At 31.3% G+C, this 21,061-nt stretch overlaps 1 protein-coding gene across 1 annotated transcript; it reads left to right on the forward strand.

Moving 5' to 3' along the window:
• The first annotated feature begins 723 nt into the window (after window positions 1–723).
• LOC127712054 (uncharacterized) lies at window positions 724–18,151 on the forward strand. Its single transcript, XM_052218245.1, has 8 exons — window positions 724–942; window positions 2,556–2,747; window positions 3,624–3,710; window positions 5,318–5,703; window positions 6,262–6,460; window positions 7,341–7,475; window positions 9,299–9,421; window positions 18,138–18,151. Exons 1-8 carry the CDS (start codon window positions 936–938, stop codon window positions 18,149–18,151), a joined length of 1,143 nt encoding a protein of 380 aa, XP_052074205.1. The 5' UTR covers window positions 724–935.
• The last annotated feature ends 2,910 nt before the right edge of the window (window positions 18,152–21,061 follow it).

The following is a 21,061-nucleotide window of genomic DNA, read 5'->3' on the forward strand; positions in this document are numbered from 1 at the left end:
GTCTGATTTGCAATCATATCACATCTCTTTATTGTTTATATTATATATTATAATATATTAAAAAAAAAACAATTCATTTGCATTATATACAGGTAAAATGAAAAATATTGGTCAGTTTTTCCCCTCTAATGATAACACAGGCGGCAGTGCAGTAGATCAGGTCCAACACACACAACATCTCTTATCTACATGACCTATCCATAATTGAAGTGTGTTGATATTTGTTTACATTTTACAAAATGGAGTTTTATTCACTAACATGACTAATGTCTGTTCCAATAGAGGTGGACATTTGTTTCCAAAGGATGATTTAAAAAATGAAATTGACAATTTCAAGCAAAAGCAGTGTAGTTTGCTATGGCATTTTTTTCGTAAGTGATTATACATCAACAACATGTTTTGGTGATGAAAATTAAAAAGAAAAATTCAATAATTCATATTCAAAAACGATAATTAAATAAACTATCTTATATTTTACGATGTTGGTTAAGGACTTCCTGTTTGAAATATTTTTCATAAAAATAAGTTTAAGGTAGATCGGGTGTTTAAATTTTCGCGCCTTCTGCGCAACATGTTGCGCATAGTGTTGTAAACTGTCGTAAAATTTTATCAAAGTAATATTGTTACTTTTTTTTTTTTTATATCTGTGAAAATTATCAGAAACGCTTTTAAAATCGTATTTTATAAACTCAATTATCAAACAAATAATCTCATTTCAGTTTGATTGCTGCAAATTGTTTACTTCCGTCATGGCGACCTGCACAACATGATGAAGAATGGAAAAAAAAAGAAAAAGAAACTGTGATCGTGATAAAGTGGACTGCTTTTTATAAATACTGTGATGTAGATCTGTAAATTAACAATATGATCTTCGTCCTGGTAGCTTATGAAGCAATTCCACACAGATTCTGCACAAAAAGTAGACGACAGAAAAAATGGGAGGTAAACAAGTTATTTTTTTTTGTGTTGCTGCTTGCCGTAAGTACAATTTATATCGTATCGTCTGCAGTAATCTTACAAATGATGGCCGAAAGATCTCAATCAGGAAAATTCAAAAAAGCAAACACGTTCTCTAGGGCAAATAATTTTATTAACACCAACGTCAAAGACTCACTTTCAGACCCCCCTACTTCTTATCATAATGAAGACGCAGATTCTGAGATGCCTTCTGTACATGTAGAGGTTCATGTCAATCTTGACCACACATATACCTTACCGCTGGTACTAGACAATGACCCTTTGGCAATTTCTTCTGAGATTGAAGTCCGCACTGAAGACAGTAAAGGAGAAAACATTGAAAATGAACTATTATTTGATTACATCCCATCAGATCTTGTTCCATTAAGCCATTGCAGATTCATAGTCGATTTGGGTTTTATGGCCGAGCAGTTAAAACATTGTCAGTCTTGTCAGTCAACTCTTCATCTCTACAATGCATTAGGAGTTAAACCTTTAGGATTTTCAGGCTTGATGTATGTCCAATGTCCTGAATGTGGTACCGGTGGTGTGACAAAAATCAAGTTGGGGAAAACTCATCATAGTGGAAATAGTAAAAGAGGATGTGGAACTTTTGACATTAATACAAAAGCTGCAACAGGTGCACTTTTTATGTAGTTGTATTTACGAATAAAAACCTTTGTAGAATTTTTTTCAGTCTCAAAATATATATATAATACATGTACATGTACATGCAGAGCTCTGCAATACATGTACATTGTTGAAAAGTATAGGTAAACTATTTGTATTTGGGCAAAACGGATTGAAATGTTTGCAGAGCCTTGCATTTCCCAAGTTTCTAAGCCTCATACAAATGTTACCAATATTTTTTCAACACAGATGTATAGTAAATCAGTTATTCTCAGCCTTCACGCTTAACTTTTGAGTCAACAAGCCAGAAGCTCAATTTTTTGAAAATTTTAGTTGGTTTCTGTTGGCTTGTAGAGAAGAATTTTACAAGCCCAAAAGCAATTTTACAAGCCAATGCCGTAGGACTTGTGGTTAAGCGTGAAGACTGTATTCTACATGTACAGTGAAATTTTGATTTTAAAAATGTGCTCATGGATGTTTAAGGGTAGGAAATGACTTTAAAAATATTTCTCAATCAGCAAACTTTTTTCAAATACATTGTTGTAACTTAATCATGTTAATATACATCCTACCAATGTTTTATTATTAGAAATGTGAATGCATTTTTCTGTAATTCAGTCCTCCTTTCCTTCCCTCTCACATCCAGTTTAATTCACAAATAAGTAATATCCTTTGAATAAAGTCATGACATAAAGTATTGACTAGTTTTATATTTATTCATGTCAGATTATAATTGAAAATTAATATTCACTTAAAGTAGTAAATAAATTTTTAAATGCATGTCTTGCATGTTGCCTATGATACCAAATAAATTTCTAGATTTCTAAACATACACATGTATATTTTGAGTTTAATCTTTGTTAAATAAAATAGTGAGTCACAAATTGGTTTATTATGTTATGTATATACATGTAGTTGCAATCATTTACAAATCTATGAATTCTGTTGATTACATTTTAATTTTATAGGAATGCTCCATGCTGGTATTGGGGAAACCCAGCTTAACAATCTGCTTTCAACAATGAATGTACACTGTATAGACACTAAATCTTTGAAAGCCAGAGAACATGAAGTTGGCCAAGTATTGGAGAATCATGCAAAAGAATCTGAGCATAAATACTTACTAGAAGAAGCAATTGGGTGTTTAAATATTAACACAGGTTTGAAAAAAAACAAATTAGTATAATCATAATAATCATTTATTGGTCTTACAGTCTGTTTAGTTGTTTGTCTGACCAAAAAAGAAATTTGAAATTTTCTACTATACGTTCACCTAAAAACTCAAAATATTTCTGTCTGACATTTTGTCGGTCAGACAGAGTTTGGGTTTGTAACAACAAACATGCAAGGAACTATTTCTTCTGTTTAGCACCAAAATCAACAAAAAAATGTATGGAACAAATTCCTATTATATATTGACCTATATCACATATGTAGTATTCCCATTTTGCACTAGTGCAATATAACTTAAAAATTAATTGCATCTATTATCAACAACAAAACAAAAATAACTTTTATTTTATAAAGCTTGCGATGAAAAATTTTGTGCAAAATGAAATTCTTCTTTGGACAATATTCCGCAATAATCCTGCAAAACCACTATAATACATGTACCATTGATCTCTTTTGTAAAATTTCATAATTTAGTCCTTGTTTATTTTCCAGTTATGTACATAAGTGGTTATCATATGATTAACCACATCAAAATTTATATGGAAATTCTGTTCACTCTAAGTACCGTGATAAGTTAAAGGGGACATAATTGGGTATATGTTCAAATGTACAGATTGCACACAAGAACACAGTTTTAATAATACACCGAAGAATTAGTTTGAGATCAGTATACCTACACTCATTAAAAATTTGTGAAACTTTACCAGTAATACATATTTCAAGCATTAACATATTGATACAAATGTACAGGATAATTTTCAAATACAGTTATTAGTCAATTTACACAGATGCAATCTTTACTGTCATGGTAACAATTTGAATATATAAACATGATAGATGAAAGCTTTACTTTTATACAATAGAAAATGAAGAAGGAAAAGGAATCACAGTATCAACAGACACCTGCTGGCAAAAGAAGGGTTCTGGAAGGGCATATAACAGTTTGTCAGGCATGACTTTAACTGAGTTTAATCCAACAAGAACAAAGTTCAACAAATAATCAGATATTTTATTTTATTTTATTTTAAAAACTACTTTTCCGTTAAGGTAGTTCAGGGGTATAGAATAAAAATGACAGAATTTTCTTATACTTGGCCAAAATGAAGCTTTTACTATCCTTTTTACAAAAAATTGATAAAAAGTATGGGTCACCAAGGTACTAGTTGTTCAAAATTGACAAAATTTGCTTAGATTGTTCGTGAAAAAATGCATTTTTGTGCATACAAAGAAATCTATGAGACAGAATTTTGAAATAAAATATGAGAAGATAGGTTTTATAATATATTTTCAGAAAATAAAAAGAAAAAATGGTGTCACCGAACTTGTTTTTTTGCTACAAGTAAAAAATGAAAATTTCCCTATATGTCCAGTATAAATTTTGTAAAAAAGAGTTATTTCCCCTTTAATGGCTTATTTGAAAAATTAGTTCTATAAGCACAGTACATATATTTGGTATTTGTTAAAACATTTTTGATAATGTCAATAAATGGCAAATCTGTCTCCAAATTTGCAGATTTGGGCAAAGAACTAGACCGATTATTTACTGTGATTGTACAATTCAAGATGGTGGTATACTCCTGAACTTCCTTAAGCTAGAAATATTAGGTCACATGGTCCTATTTATTTTTTAATTTCACATACATACATCCTTAACATTACCATTCTTAACTGTCATACAAAGGTCTCTTTTAGATCTGATAATTTCTCTGCAAATATGTTTGTTAAACTGAATTTTCATGAAACCTTTATATGATAGAGGAGTTTGAAGATAAATTTTGGTTCTTAAATCCTTATAATGTATAATAATGACACTTGTTTCAATGCAAAGCATATTATGTAGATATGCACAAAGACAAAACATTTTTATTCAGATTATTGCCAGGGAAGATAATGTTGTGAAATATTTGAAAGGGGAGATAATTCAACTTAAAGGTTTTAACTGATTTTGAAGAAAAATATAAAGCTTGGACAATAAAAAACAGAATAGACCAGGAGGAGGGTGTATTCCTCTGTGAGCTTGTAATTATAGTTTGATCTAATGCAGATATTGCTTATCTCTAACAATATTACAATATGGGACATTCATGTCCTTTAAACTCAAAATTTTATTTAAGCTAGTTTAAATTGAAATAAATAATTTCAGGTGTATCAACATTGATTGGTAAAAATACAGGAGGAGTTGTCCATCATGCAATAAGATGTCAGCAATGCAGAATCTGTGACAGTGCAACAAAAAGGGGGATTCAGCCCAAAGAGCACAAATGTAAGAAAAATTGGACAGGCTCAGCAAAGGCTATGGAGCCAGATATGCTAGTTCAGATGGTAATGGATGTGAAGAACAAAGGGATCAACATAGATGAAATTGCAGGTGACGATGATACGACTGGATTCGACAGGCTGAAAAAGATATATCCTGAATCAAAGATGATTAAAACCAGTGACAGAAATCATGTAAAAAAGAATGTCATTAAAAAGTTATATGCAATTGAAAGCCAACATAAGCAGCTCTCTGACATGGTTATGAATTCTATATTGAAGAATTTTTCATTCATGATAGATCAAAATAAAGGAGATGTTGAAGGAATGGAAAATGGCCTAAAAGCTATAGTAGAGCACATGTATGGGGACCACGCCCATTGTAATAGATCATGGTGTGGATTTCTTAAAGACAGAGAAAAATATAAGCACAGTAATTTACCTCATGGAAAAGACTTGAGATCTGATTCATTACGGACAGACCTAGAGAAGATATTTTTGGGGAATGACTCAGTCAATCCAAGGAAACTTGCATCATTGTCAAGCTCACAAGCAAATGAAAACTTTAACAACATGCTTGCTGCAAAAGCTCCAAAAGCGAAGCACTACTCCTCATCAGCAAGCTTGGGCTACAGGGTAGATTCTTCTATCTTGCAAAAGAATGAAGGATATGCCTATGTTAGTGAGGTATAACTATATGCACCCTTCATTAGCTCTTTAAAAAATTTAAAAGATAGATGATCAATGTAAAATACAGTTATTTTAGCAGTTTTTGGCTTTTCATCTCAAACTACTGTAATTTAGAAATTATTGGGTGCATTTATTATTGTGATTTTTGAGAAATAAACAATAATGCAAGATTAATAACTGAGATTTATTGCAGTGACTCAGGATTTCTAGGTGACCAATTAATTTAAGCTTCTTGAAGCTTGTTGTTATAATTTTCATTCATTGGAAAAAACTCCAAACATTCAGTATGGAGATAATTATTTGTATGGTCTGAGAAAGAACATTTTTTTTATATTAGGTGGAAAAAATTTAGGGAGATAAATCAACAAATATATGCAAGATAAATCAACTTGATATTGAATGTTATATATACATCAGTTTCTACAACTTTTTTTATTTATAACTACATCTAAGTTTATATGCTATTTCTCTATTCATATCTGATTCAGTATGAAAATACACATTTCAAAACTTTGTCTTATTTTCTTTATTTCATATATATATATATCTTTGAAGGTTCATGCATCCATGGGACTGTCTCCTGGAGAGGAAACAATAAAAAGAAGCTCCAAAATAAATATGAAAAGGAAAAAAAACAAAGAAAAGGCAAAAACCAAAGAAGCCAAGAGAAGACGTTTCTTCTTAAAGCAGACAAGAACCTCTAAGACTGCTAGTAAAGAAATAAGGGAAGGCAAAACTTACGAAAGTGAAATAGGTATATATTAGTATTAAAAAGCCACCAATAATGTTTTCTGAAATGTAATATTTAAATAAATCTTACATAATGAAACATGTCATAACATCAAGGGCAGAATCAGGCAGGTGGTGAGGTGGGCTTGTGCCTCCCTAAAATTTGCAAAGAATGGCATGGGTTGTCAAAAGCTTAATTTCGATAATTTTACCTTAATAAATCTGTGCCCCCCCACCTCTACTTGTAATTTTTATTTAGTTTGCACCCCCCCCCCCCTTTGCCCTGAACCTAAAATATTTTATTTAGTAAGATTTATTTATACTGTCCCCCCTTTTGCCCTGAACCTTAAATATTTCATTTAGTAAGATTTAGTTATACTGTTATTATGAACTTTAAAATTATATTGGGACTTTCCTTATCTATAGATTTTATAATGTTAAAATAACCAATCTTCATATTTCAATATATATGCCTAGATACGATGAGATCTTCAGTTTCTGAAAAAAAATGACCACAACTATGCGAAACCAATACAAATGTTTTATACTATTTTATGTTATAAATAAATATTAAAAGAATGTTGTCTTGTGTGGGGAAAAAATTATGCATGTATGTAAATATTCCAGAGGCACTCCCACTTCTGGTTCTTCTTTGTGATTACTACAGTTTGTGAGAATTTGTTATTTAAACGTATTAAGTTAATCAAAATTGTTGTTTCAAGATTAAATTAGATATAAGGAGACGTGGTATGGGTGCCAATGATAAAAGAGGATTACACATTAGATACTTATTCTATACAGGGATACAAATCGGTGGTTTACATTATAGTATAATCGGATATGTGAATTATACAAGGTGCACAATGTACATGTTAATCCTTCAATAATTTATGATCAAATTATAGGATTCAAATCTGAAGTTACAGACAAGGAGTCCGAGGAGATTCCTGAAATACAAGACATCACAAAGATCCCTTTGAATGAACAAGAGGTTATCAAAGCACCAGTAGTAATTTTTGATTTAGAGACAACTGGCCTCAGTAAGTGTAAAATTAACGTCTAATGTTTTAATCTCAGTTTAATTTTGTTGTGAAAAATGAAAATTGAACTTTGACATGAATAATGTCTGCATGGTAAAAATAATCATAAAAATAACTAAGACGAAGAAGTAAAAAAAAGTCCACAAGTTAAAAAATTAAGTTTAAAAAAAAATGTTTTGCTCACAGTACACCAACAAACTAGAGGCTCTAAAGAGCCTGTGTCTCTCACCTTGGACTATGTGCATATTAAACAAAGGACACAGATGGATTCATGACAAAATTGTGTTTTGGTGATGTGTTTGTAGATCTTACTCCTTACTATTATCTCTATATATAATGAACTTGGCCCGGTAGTTACAGTGGAAAATATTTTTTTAAAATTTACAAAATTTATGAAAATTGTAAAAAATTGACTATAAAGGGCAATAACTCCTTAAGGGGCAATTGACAATTTTGGTCATGCTGACTTATTTGTAGATCTTACTTTGCTGTACATTATTGCTGTTTACAGTTTATCTCTATCTATAATAATATTCAAGATAATAACCAAAAGCTGCAAAATTTTCTTAAAATTACCAATTCAGGGGCAGCAACCCAACAACGTGTTGCCTGATTGGTCTGAAAATTTCAGGACGGATAGATCTTGGCCTAATGAACAATTTTATCCTCATCAGATTTGCTCTAAATGTTTTGGTTTCAGAGATATGAGCCAAAAACTGCATTTTACCCTATGTACTCTTTTTTAGCAATGTCAGCCATCTTGGTTTGCGGGCGGGGTCATCGGACACATTTTTTAAACTAGATACCCTAATGATGATTGTGGACAAGTTTGGTTAAATTTGTCTTAGTAGTTTCAGAGGAGAAGATTTTTGTAAAAGATTACAAAAATTTACGAAAAATGGTTAAAAATTGACAATAAAGGGCAATAACTCCTTAAGGGGTCAACTGACCATTTTGGTCATGCTGACTTATTTGTAGATCTTACTTTGCTGAACATTATTGCTGTTTACAGTTTATCTCTATCTATAATAATATTCAAGATAATAACCAAAAACAGCAAAATTTCCTTAAAATTACCAATTCAGGGGCAGCAACCCAACAACGGGTTGTCCGATTCATCTGAAAATTTCAGGGAAGATAGATCTTGACCTGATAAACAACTTTACCCAGTAAGATTTGCTCTAAATGCTTTGGTTTCAGAGATATAAGCCAAAATCTACATTTTACCCCTATGTTCTATTTTTAACTATGGCGGCCATCTTAGTTGGTTGGCCGGGTCACCGGACACATTTTTTAAACTAGATACCCCAATGATGATTGTGGCCAAGTTTGGTAAAATTTGGCCCAGTAGTTTAGAGGAGAAGATTTTTGTAAAAGTTAACGACGACGGACACCAAGTGATGAGAAAAGCTCACTTGGCCCTTTGGGCCAGGTGAGCTAAAAATTGTAATCAGCTCATAGCGACTTGTTTATTTTTAATACAACAGCAATGTTTGAATCACAAATTTGCACACGTTTAAATAGCAACTTTTTAAGTTTATTGTCTGATGTCAATTTGTTTGTCCAGAACAGATTTAGTGTCAAACATCTATCATTTTTTGTTGTTCAGTTGCTGTCTCTTTCATACATAGCCGATTTCCATTATATATTCATTATATCTTATATTCACCTTGACATGCGTGTGTCAATAATAATTGAATGCAAGATTTTGTGGCTTTATAAGTGTGTAAATGTGTATGTATGAAGCCAGATAAAAGTTGTTTTGATATTTCACTTATACTCCTTGTCATCAAAGATGCATTTTATTTATTGTTCTATTGTAGGTAGGAAATCTGACATTACCCAATTAGCAGCCTATTCAGAAACTCTGAATTTTAGCACTTACATTTTTCCATCCCAGGCAATATCCAAAGAAGCATCAGAGGTCACACAATTTTTTGTGAATGGTAATCAGATGTTTCACAACAGCACTGCAGTTCAATACAAGTTGGCCCATGAAGCATTGACGGACTTTATTATATTTTTATCAAGTTTTCCTAGTAAATGTATTCTTGTAGGTCACAACATCAAACGCTTTGATACTCATGTGTTATATAACCAATTGCATATTCATAACATGTGGAATGAATTTTGCTTACATGTTTGTGCTTTTTGTGACACCTTAGATTTATTTAAAAGTGTTGTTCCAGGTATGTCTTCATACAGCCAAACATCTCTTGTAAGAGAGCTCTTAGGTGAAACTTATGATGCTCATAATGCTATACATGACACCAAAGTTTTATACAAACTTGTAATTGAAAGAGGATATTTTAAAGATAATGTGGTAGAATTTTCATTACCTGTTAGTTATCCTTATGATTCACATGTTATCCAAGAAAACTTGAACACTTTTTCTCATGCTATAAATTGTAAAGCTATTTCAAAATCTTGTGCACTGAAGGCATCAAAATCTAACCTTAAATTGTCTCATTTGAAGTTAGCAGTACATCGAGATGGTATAGATGGACTTAAAGCTTTACTTGCTGAAAGGTCTAACAAGGGAAGTGTGAGAGTAACTAAATGTACAAGAGTTATTCAAAAACTGTTTGATTTTCTTCATGAAGATTGAAACAATATGCAATAATAAGGTCATGGAAAATTACCTTGTTCTCAAGTTCACTAAATGATACAGGGGGAAGGAATTTTTTTATGCTCCAATATCAAAAAGGGAAAGGGCCATTTAGATTTACCCTTGTCCGTCCATATGTCCTGGTATTGGTTAGTTTTTTACCTGCGTTGCAAAAAGCATCATTTATATTTATCCTTATACATTTGTATGTAATGATATTGGTTAAGTTTATACTGCTGGAGTTCAATATAATGTTTTCCTGGCTTTTATGACAGAGAATGCAAATGATTTTAATATTTGTTCTGGGAATGATTATTTATGCTATGGAATGCATATTACCTCAATCAATTGAATGGAAAGGCAGGTTCAGAGCCAGTATTGGTCTTGTTGTGTATATATGTCTGCTTCCTAGACATATACATGGTATATAGCAATGAATATAGGTTATTTGAGGGTCCATTTTACATCAAATAATTTTTCTTTTCATTCTTAAAAAGCTTTTCCAAATTAAAAAGAAATATTTTGAACATAAAGTTAACATTAGGAAGGGGCTGAGAACCAAGTAATAAATGTTATTTGGTTTAAATAAAAAGAGTAATGATGATGTAATTTTTAATGACTGTTTATAATATAAAAAAAAACTCTGCTTTGTATTTGTTGGAAAATGTCAAATATATCCTCATTTCCTGATGAGAAAATAAAAATTCATACATAGTACAAATTTGTTGCCAATTATTTCATTCGAGAAACACACAAAATGAGTGTGACATGTGTGATCGGATCAACAATATCGAATTCCTTCCACACCGGCTGCAGGATTCATATCCAAACTTATCCAGTGTACTATAGTCTGTAGCTGTTACTCAAGAAATTAACTGATCACAGAAAATTATAATTATTTTTCATTTCAAATCTTTCTATTCAATATGGATCTTAAGTCCCCCTTTTTGATGTTGTTAAAGGAATGATAAAGATTGTTCTGAATTCGTCTACTAATTGTATAAAAAACTGGATAAGTGCATTGTAAAACCTGGAATTACCCACAAATTGCACATACAAATGTCATTACACAGTCCGGAGTAAGATGGTTGTCTTCGGTTTTGACAATGCATCAACTTTTTCCCATAAAAGGACAAACCAAAAATTGTTTTTATGAAAATACAATACAAGTTCTAGCTTCACATGTAAAAATAAATGTGGATAGTGTCCACATGTGTACACAGATGATGCCCCCGCTTGCATATCATATAGTTATAAAGGGACATAACTGAAGAACGGTAAAAGTGACGCTACCCAAATTTGAACTTGATCTGAGTTTTGTGGTGGTAAGCATTGTGTGTAAGTCTCATAACATTTGGTTGAGGCTAACTAAAGTAGAGAACAGAAACTAAGAATTCAGTAATTTTTCTTCTTGTAAACACGCATAACTCTAGAACGGTTGTGTATAAGTTTTATAACATTTGGTTGAGACAAACTAAAGTTAGAGAATGGAAACTAAAATTCAGCAATTTTTATGTTTATAAAGGGACATAACTCAAGAATGGTAAAAGTTGCCATCAAATTTCGTACTTAATCTGTATTATGTAGTAATAAGCATTGTGTATAAGTTTCATAACATTTGGTTGAGGCAAACTAAAGTTAGAAAACGGAAACAAAAAATTTGTACTTCATCTTAGTTTTGTGGTAATGAATATTGTGTATAGGTTTCATAATGTTTGGTTGGGGCAAACTTAAGTTACAGAATGGAAACTAAAAATTTTGCAATCTTTCGATTTATAAAGGGGCATAACTCAATAATGATTAAAGTGACACTACCCAAATTCAACTTGATCTGTGTTTTATCAGTGGAAGTCAAAATTAAACATTGCATTGTATAAAGCATTGATTGTAGTTGATTCAACTATAATCATGGACAAAGGAAGATAACTCCAATTTTAATAAAATAACTTGATATTTAGAAGAAAATAAAAATTTTGCAATTTTTCCATTTCTAAAGGGGCATAACTCTAGAACGGTTTAAGTGACGCCACCAAAATTCAAACTTGATCTGTGTTTTGTGGTAATAAGCATTGTGTATAAGTTTCATAATATTTGGTTGAGGCAAACTTAAGTTAAAGATTGGAAACGAAAAATTCAGCATTTTTTCCATTTGTAAAGGGGCATAACTGTAGAACGGTAAAAGTGACGCCACCAAAATTCAAACTTGATCTATGTTTTGTAGTAATAAGCATTGTGTATAAGTTTCATAACATTTGGTTGAGGCAAACTAAAGTAAGAGAACGGAAACGATAAATTCAGCAATTTTCCATTTGTAAAGGGGCATAACTCTAGAACAGTAAAAGTGACGCCACCAAAATTCAAACTTGATCTGTGTTTTGTGGTAATAAGCATTGTGTATAAGTTTCATAACATTTGGTTGAGGCAAACTAAAGTTAGAGAACAGAAACCAATTTTGGGACGTACGTACGTACGTACGTACAGACGGACAAGGGTAAAACGTAATGCCCTCTCTGCTACGACGGGGGCATAAATATCAATCATTGACCTTTGGTTCAAAGGTCAAGTCACATTGTAGTCCTTATAGCACATGACCTACCCTCCTTTCATTTTACACGTACTTAACAAACTTCATATTAATCTGTATAACAATGAAAACAAAATTTTTGACATCCAATCAATCATGCATACTTGAAATATCAATTATTTAACCTTGAAGCCAAAGGTCAAGGCTAAATTGCTAGCTGTCATGATGGTATACAACAAGCTGTCCCATGGTTTTACAAAAACATACAATACATCATCCATTTATCTCAAAAGACAAAAATGTTACGGCTTGGACAATTAACTACAGGTTTATAATATAACACTTAGATAAGTTTCAATAATTTGACCTTGAGGTCAAAGGTCAAATGAAAAATGCGGTCTTTGTGGTACACAACTCGCCCTCTCAATATTAAACACTAACATACCAAATACCATTGATGTATCTAAAGAAACAAATTAAAATCTGAACAAGAAAAAAAGTAAATTTCCAAATTTATTCAATTTATGAATTTAAAGTTAACTCCCTTTTTTATCTATTTTCTTGTCTAAATTAACTCGTATCTTTCTTATATGGACGGTGACCTACCATTTTTTTTATTTTAACTTTTAAATTAATGTTTGGAGAATTCAATAACACAAAATAAGAAAATTCTATGGATTAGAAATGCAACTTTTTATTCAATAAATGTATCAATTAACGTTTTTTCCTTCATAGTCTATATGAAATTTGCGTCAAAATGTCCATTTTGCCTTAAATTTTCAAATCAAAATTTTGAGCTTGGAACACTGGTGACCCCACTTTTTTATTTGATAATTTCAAAGTATATATCACTAATAAGTTTCCCTTAAAAAATAAAAAAAATCTATGGATAAAAAATTAGACCCCCCATCTACCTTAAGCGTCTTTAATTTCAGCAATGAATTTTAATTTCTTTGAATATTAATATGTGATCTTAGATGTATAGAAAGGTCACATATGTGTTTTCCTGTTCAAACCATCTGTTATTGTACTTGAAAGTTATAGTCATGTTTTTGGCCCAATACTAACTCACTATTTTTGCAATGATAGCGGGATACGGATTCTGACAAAACATAAAGCATGATCCAGGGTCAGACAACCCCCTTAGAATGGTTCAAGCAAATATTTCTGAAAAAGTCATTTTATCCAGTAGAATTGAGAAATTCATGCAGCCTTGGACCAAACATAAGTTTAAACCCTTGTTTGATATTGGCAGTTTCTGTGTTATAATAACTAAAGGTGATCCAGAAAATGATTTACATTGAAGAAATGTTTGTTAACGTTGTGTACATATTTCCTCTGTTCTCAATTCCTTGAAAATGGAAAGCTGTTTTTATACGAAAGAGGACTGCACATGTTCGCAATGAGCTGTTGGGCCCATACCTGCAGCACAATCACACAATAATAACGAGATCTTTATTTATATGCAAACATCAATTTTGTAGATGATTTTTTTTTTCATCTTGACACTTTGATTTGACAAAAAATTAAGTCATTATTGGATTTCTGTTGCAAGTACTTAAAAAATATATTGTTGTATAATTGCTTCACTGAAGTACCCAGTATTTTCACCATTTGTTCAAGATATCTACCACTATTGACTAATTGATGTAAATGTGCAAAATCATTTTTCAAAATTCTTTATTTCTGTCATATGATTCTAATATTTGATTTACATTTTTAAAAAGTATTTTGTTGAAAAACAAACATCCAATTTTTCATTTAAGCTAGGTTTTGTTTTTTTAATATTTCATGATTCCAGTTATACATTTAATACATTTATGAAATGTATTGCAAGAATAACACATGATAAATTTGAATATGTTTGTAAATAAATTCATAAATGTATACATATTCCTTTTCTTTTTGTGTGTTTTTTGCTGTGCATATTCTTTGTTTTTCGATGTGTATCTAAATTCTCTTCCATATTGTTTAAATGATGAAAGACATAAATCCTAAAACATTTATATTGATGATTATTAATATATTGAATAATTATTAATATATCAAAACCCTACCCTTCAATCAACTCTCTTAATTTTCTTCCAGTGCACCTTTTGATTTTAACTGATTTTTAAGTTCAGGCAGTTTCCAAAACTTTTGACCAATTTGTATCATTAAAATATTTGATAGTGAATAAGATAAAAACTAAAACAAAACATTCTTTGTTAAGCCTTAATTATCAGAATATACATGTTTGTGTATCATATGTCAATGAATACATGCTGGCTTCCTTACAGAAACAGATGTTGTTTGACCTGATTTACCACAGCGCCATCTATACTTAAGTGGGGTTAAACCATTGACAGCCTATTCATAGACCGTGGATTCTTTCTTTAAAATCAACGCTTCCTAAATCCGTCACTGAAATGGACTAACCAAATTATATTCAATTGTTTCATTTGTGTTTGAATTGGCTAATTTACTGATTTCTGTTCACTAATGAAATTGATTTAAAAACTTAAGTTTATTTTTTGTAATTTCTATATCCCTTCACTGGTGATCGAACCCGTCCTTGAAATCTGTTATGTGTGATTGACATTAACATATCGGCGAAATATCTCGGCTACCAATGGGTTAAAAATTAAATGTTTATTTTATATATATGTAAGCCTCAGATCTGTGTACGGCCTCAAATCTGTGTCCGTTTCTCAAATCTGTGCCCAATCGTGACGTCAGTCGCTAATCTATGTCCGTTAAAAAAGATACGGACTCAAATCTGTGTCCTATTTTCAAATTTGTTTTCAATCGTTACGTCATTCGCAAATCTATGTCCGTTAAAAAAGATACGGCGTCAAATCTGTGTCCTTTCCTTAAATCTTTTTTCCAGTTTGTTTCGCCATGCGCAAATTTATGCACGTCTAATAAGTACGGCCTAATAGAGATTTCCAATAAAATGACATTACTCGACATAACCAACATATCTGAACGTATCTCTGCCTATTGCATTGAAGCATGACGGTGGGGAGCATAGACTGCATGGATATTCGGCTCGTTGAATACATACTTTGTTTGAAAAGATGCAATTAAAAAATTACTCCAATCTGCTATTTTAATTCTTTATATATTTTATTATTTAATTCGGGATAATTTTATTGACAACAACTTTTGAGGGAATAATTAATCCAGTTACCCGTAATCAAATGCACCGATCATTCCTTCGTCATTTCACCTAACCTATATATTCACATCTCAAAGGGTCTATTTTTAAAACGACTTAATCAAAATTGAGCTTGAAAAAATAAAAATAATTAAATCTGAAGTGAGATGATATTCTTAATTTGATTTATAAGTTATACGGTTTAATCAGGAGTTTCAAACACGACGGAATGTAAAAGGTGTACACGACTTACTTTTTTAAGCATACTTCTATTAAAAGTGCTAGAAAAAAAGAATTTCAAACAGGTTTGATTGATTGATTGATTGCTTGTATGGCATGAAGTGATAAAAAATGCATGCATATTTAGGACAAATAAAAAAAAAGAAAACAGTTCAATAATATAAAGACTGGGATAACATTATGAATTTCAACGCAACTAGTAAATGAGAGCATGTTAAAAAGGGGTAGACATTTAGTCTTGTAGCAGTCCCCCCTAGGCCTCTGGTTCCCTGTTTTTTTTTTTGTAACATGTATAGCTAATGATTGCTCTTTCCCTATATTTGATTGAACGTCCCCATTCAGACTGAGCGTAGCTGCGTATTTATATGTCTAAGACAAACACACGGACCACCATTTAAGCATGGGTTATACTGTTGAATAGGGTCTTGTATAGACTACATACTGGTACATCCAGCAACGCTAAACGAACCACTCATTCCCCAAAAGGGGATAGTTTATGCGACCTTAAGTTTGGTCACACACTGGCACAAAGATCTTGTCTGTGAAAAATCCAGATTTGTGGAATTTTATCATGAAATAATAATATATTTGCGCATTAAATCCATACATTTCAATGAAACTGCTGGTGAATTGTTAATTTCTCAGTATTCAGTTACAGACGGGTCCTGATCAAAACACTTTTTCTTATCGAAATCTTATAATCTATGTTTCTTACCTAACACATTCACTTCAATGATTTATGCAGAGAAACGAATTCGGTGACCACATATAAATTGTTTATCAATAGAAAAGATTAAATACTATGTACTTCAAGGGATATAAAATAGTTTGCCTGGAAATGTCTTTTTTATGAGGACTCGTATAGCATTCCCGTTAAACAAAACTGCACAGAACAATCCTTAATCTTTTAAAATACAACCTATACAGGGAGTTTTTTCTATACGTTTTATGATAAATAGAAAATACTTTTTTTTTTGAGAATATATGGAAGCGATATTCTGACAAACGCTGATTTTGACATTTCTGAAATTGTCAGAAAAAACATCTATCTAATAAATGTTTTCCACCAAAATATATAAATAAATAGATAGATAAAGAAAGTACATCGGATAACGAGAGAAAAAAAAAATAAGCGTGTAAAATATAGTATATTGGACCGTTCATCTGCAAAGTATATTGAAAAATAATTGTTATAATCAAAACCATGAAAGGTAAGGGATACTTGTGTTTATACGTGATCTTATGTCAGTGAAAATTAAAGCGGGAATCTAGGGAACCAAGTGATAAATAAAAATGCATGATTTTTCCAATTTTCCACCATGTTAAAATTATTTAATATAAACGAAAAATCCAGAATATGATTTTAACAGTCTTGAAATACTTTGTTTAAACTTGAGCGACGTATTTAATAAAGTTCAATGTTGGCAATAACCGGTCCCATTAGGTCCGTACGTCGAGTTACGTACGTTTGTCATTTTATTGGAAATCTCTTATAGGATTTTTGTTTTATTAGGTCTTTTCCCATAATTCAATGTTAAGTTGGGATGTGTTCTCCATGTGTTTGCTTAAAAATTTTACATGCGTGTATAATTATTGTATGATTTACACTGTATTGTAAATCTACAACATTTTCAAATTGTTTGCTTTTCTTGATCCCGTGTTTAATTGTTCTATAGTAATTATCGTTACTTCCCTTTACTCATTATGTCTTGATAACAAATACGAAATATATTAAGTTAATAAACAACCTGAAACAAAATGACATCTGTATACAAGCAACTTAAGATACATGTACGCCTTCAACAATGAATTAAACCTATTCTGTATCGTAAGTATAAACACATACACCTATTTACAAACGTTTTGTTCAATGTTTCGATGTATAGATACCACATAAAAATGATTAGGGTGTAATTTATTGTGTTTAACAACGACATTTGGTGCCACTATCCTATTAAAAAAGTTTTTGTTCTGGTGAAACTATTCCAGTTTCGAATCTATGTATCTTTTAAAAAATAAGTTATTTATGTCTATTTTGAAATAAAATCAAAAATGTGGTGCACACTTTAAAATAACCCTCTACGTTGTTCTTTGTCCAAACATTTCCTATGATTGCTATTTAAGTCTTGAGATTTCTTGTGTATCATTTAGATTCTTGGTCATAAAAGTAAAGCGACAAAAACATTTTTACCATTCTGTCCGAAAACGTCACCTTCAATTCGTCAACAATTTTCTTTGCTCCCCAGTTTTGTTGTTCTTCTTTGGCTTTAGCAATCTGTATAATATGAGGCATATCCGTTCAAAACACTTCTGAATTTGGATCCTTTGAAATACACTTTTTCCGCTTACTAGATATACCGTATCCCTCATTTGGAAATGTGTCCTGCTCCACCATCACTCCTTTTATGCAGTGACGTCATATATTTGATGACGTCTTGCTATGTCTTACGTCACCACATTTCGATAAAAGACATAGATTTCAGACAAAAATGGCCATAGATTTGAGTTAATAAAGGACATAGATTTGAAACAATACAGGACATAGATTTGAGACAATAAAAAACATAGATTTGAGATAATAAAGGACATAAATTTGGAACGTCTATGACGCAATAATAAAAAGGACATAGATTTGCGGAAAGGACATAGATTTGAGGCTGGACATAGATTTGAGGCTTACATATATAAATGAACATATGGTAAACATCGGTACAACTGACACACATGACCTGTACTTTATATATACATAATAGGCAAACGTAAAGTATAAGTTGGTAGCCGCGAAGTTAGCATGGTTAAGATCAATGAGTTAAACTTGTCGGTTTAGGTTCGAATCCCTGTATTCTCTTTGTTGTCTCTATTCTCTAGTGTTCTTGGGTTTTTTTTCTTGTTTTGTATGATATAATGGAAATTTCTGGAATAATAGTTTGACCGTTTATTTTTGGATTATTATTGGCTATTTCACATAATTATTTGAAACGAAAATGGTTACACTCTATTTGTCAATTTTTGTTTCATAAATATAGTGTGACTTCATCTGTTTTACTACATAATTTTTCAAATGTTTATTTGCAAATTCCTATGCGAGAAAATCGTGATGTGCCTAGAATTGAGCTTCTTGCTACATATTTCGGTAACATACTTTTTATATGTATCTTATATATTCTTTTTGGTCGGGTTGATGTCTCTCTGACACATTCCCTATTTCCATTCTCAATTTTATTAGAAATAAGCTTGAATATGTCTTATTTTTTTAAAAACAGATTATATTCAGATGCCGGATAATATAAAGATCTTAAAGGCAGACGTGTTATTTTGTATTGTTTTAACCATTTAATTGTGGTCTTAGATTTATAAATGCATCGTTGGACACGATAACATGGTTATTTAAACTCACTTACAATACCTTCTAATTAAGAGTAGGCTTACATTTTGAAAAGAAATTAACGCAATAGTTTAAGTTATAGATACAATGGATAAGCGTTGAGTCACGAAAAACAAACCATTCGCCCTCAAGGCTCATGGTTTCTTTTTCAAGAATCAACGCTTATCCATTGTATCTATATAACATAATCTTTACCAATGTTTCTCATTTGTATGGCACTATACACAAGGTAAACTCGTTTAGCATTACATTATGAACAGTAACCTTGCATTACATTAGGTACATTCTAATAGAATAACAATAGGTAAATGGATAAATACATTCGCATATCATCTCCCTTGGTACATACTCATAGCATTAAACCAGTACATTTATAGCATATCACTTTACACAAAGCTGTTTACACAACACTATACAATGCAATCTGTATAATATGAGGCATATCCGTTCAAAACACTTCTGAATTTGGATCCTTTGAAATACACTTTTTCCGCTTACTAGATATAGCGTATCCCTCATTTGGAATTGTGTCCTGCTCCACCATCACTCCTTTTATGCAGTGACGTCATATATTTGATGACGTCTTGCTATGTCTTACGTCACCACGTTTCGATAAAGGACATAGATTTCAGACAAAAATGGCCATAGATTTGAGTTAATAAAGGACATAGATTTAAGACAATACAGGACATAGATTTGAGACAATAAAAGACATAGATTTGAGACAATAAAGGACATAAATATGGAACGTCTATGACGCAATAATAAAAAGGACATAGATTTGCGGAAAGGACATAGATTTGAGGCTGGAAATAGATTTGAGGCTTACATATATAAATGAACATATGGTAAACATCGGTACAACTGACACACATGACCTGTACTTTATATATACATAATAGGCAAACGTAAAGTATAAGTTCGTAGCCGCGAAGTTAGCATGGTTAAGATCAATGAGTTAAACTTGTCGGTTTAGGTTCGAATCCCTGTATTCTCTTTGTTGTCTCTATTCTCTAGTGTTCTTGGGTTTTTTTTTCTTGTTTTGTATGATATAATGAAAATTTCTGGAATAATAGTTTGACCGTTTATTTTTGGATTATTATTGGCTATTTCACGTAATTATTTGAAACGAAAATGGTTAAACTCTATTTGTCAATTTTTGTTTCATAAATATAGTATGACTTCATCTGTTTTACTACATTATTTTTCAAATGTTTATTTGCAAATTCCTATGCGAGAAAATCGTGATGTGCCTAGAATTGTGCTTCTTGCTACACATTTCGGTAACATACTTTTTATATGTATCTTATATATTCTTTTTGGTCGGGTTGATGTCTCTCTGACACATTCCCTATTTCCATTCTCAATTTTATTAGAAATAAGCTTGAATATGTCTTATTTTTTAAAAACAGATTATATTCAGATGCCGGATAATATAAAGATCTTAAAGGCAGACGTGTTATTTTGTATTGTTTTAACCATTTAATTGTGGTCTTAGATTTATAAATGCATCGTTGGACACTATAACATGGTTATTTAAACTCACTCTTACAATACCTTCTAATTAAGAGTAGGCTTACATTTTGAAAAGAAATTAACGCAAAAGTTTAAGTTATAGATACAATGGATAAGCGTTAAGTCACGAAAAACAAACAATTCGCCCTCAAGGCTCATGGTTTCTTTTTCAAGA

This window comes from Mytilus californianus, unplaced genomic scaffold (assembly GCF_021869535.1).
Source record: "Mytilus californianus isolate M0D057914Y unplaced genomic scaffold, xbMytCali1.0.p SCAF_8, whole genome shotgun sequence".
Taxonomy (NCBI): Eukaryota; Metazoa; Mollusca; class Bivalvia; order Mytilida; family Mytilidae; genus Mytilus; species Mytilus californianus.

Coding starts and splice junctions, on each gene's coding strand:
- LOC127712054 (XM_052218245.1), top strand. Junction 5,704..6,261: donor GATATGCCTATGTTAGTGAG/GTATAACTATAT, acceptor ATATCTTTGAAG/GTTCATGCATCCATGGGACT. Junction 7,476..9,298: donor TTTAGAGACAACTGGCCTCA/GTAAGTGTAAAA, acceptor GTTCTATTGTAG/GTAGGAAATCTGACATTACC.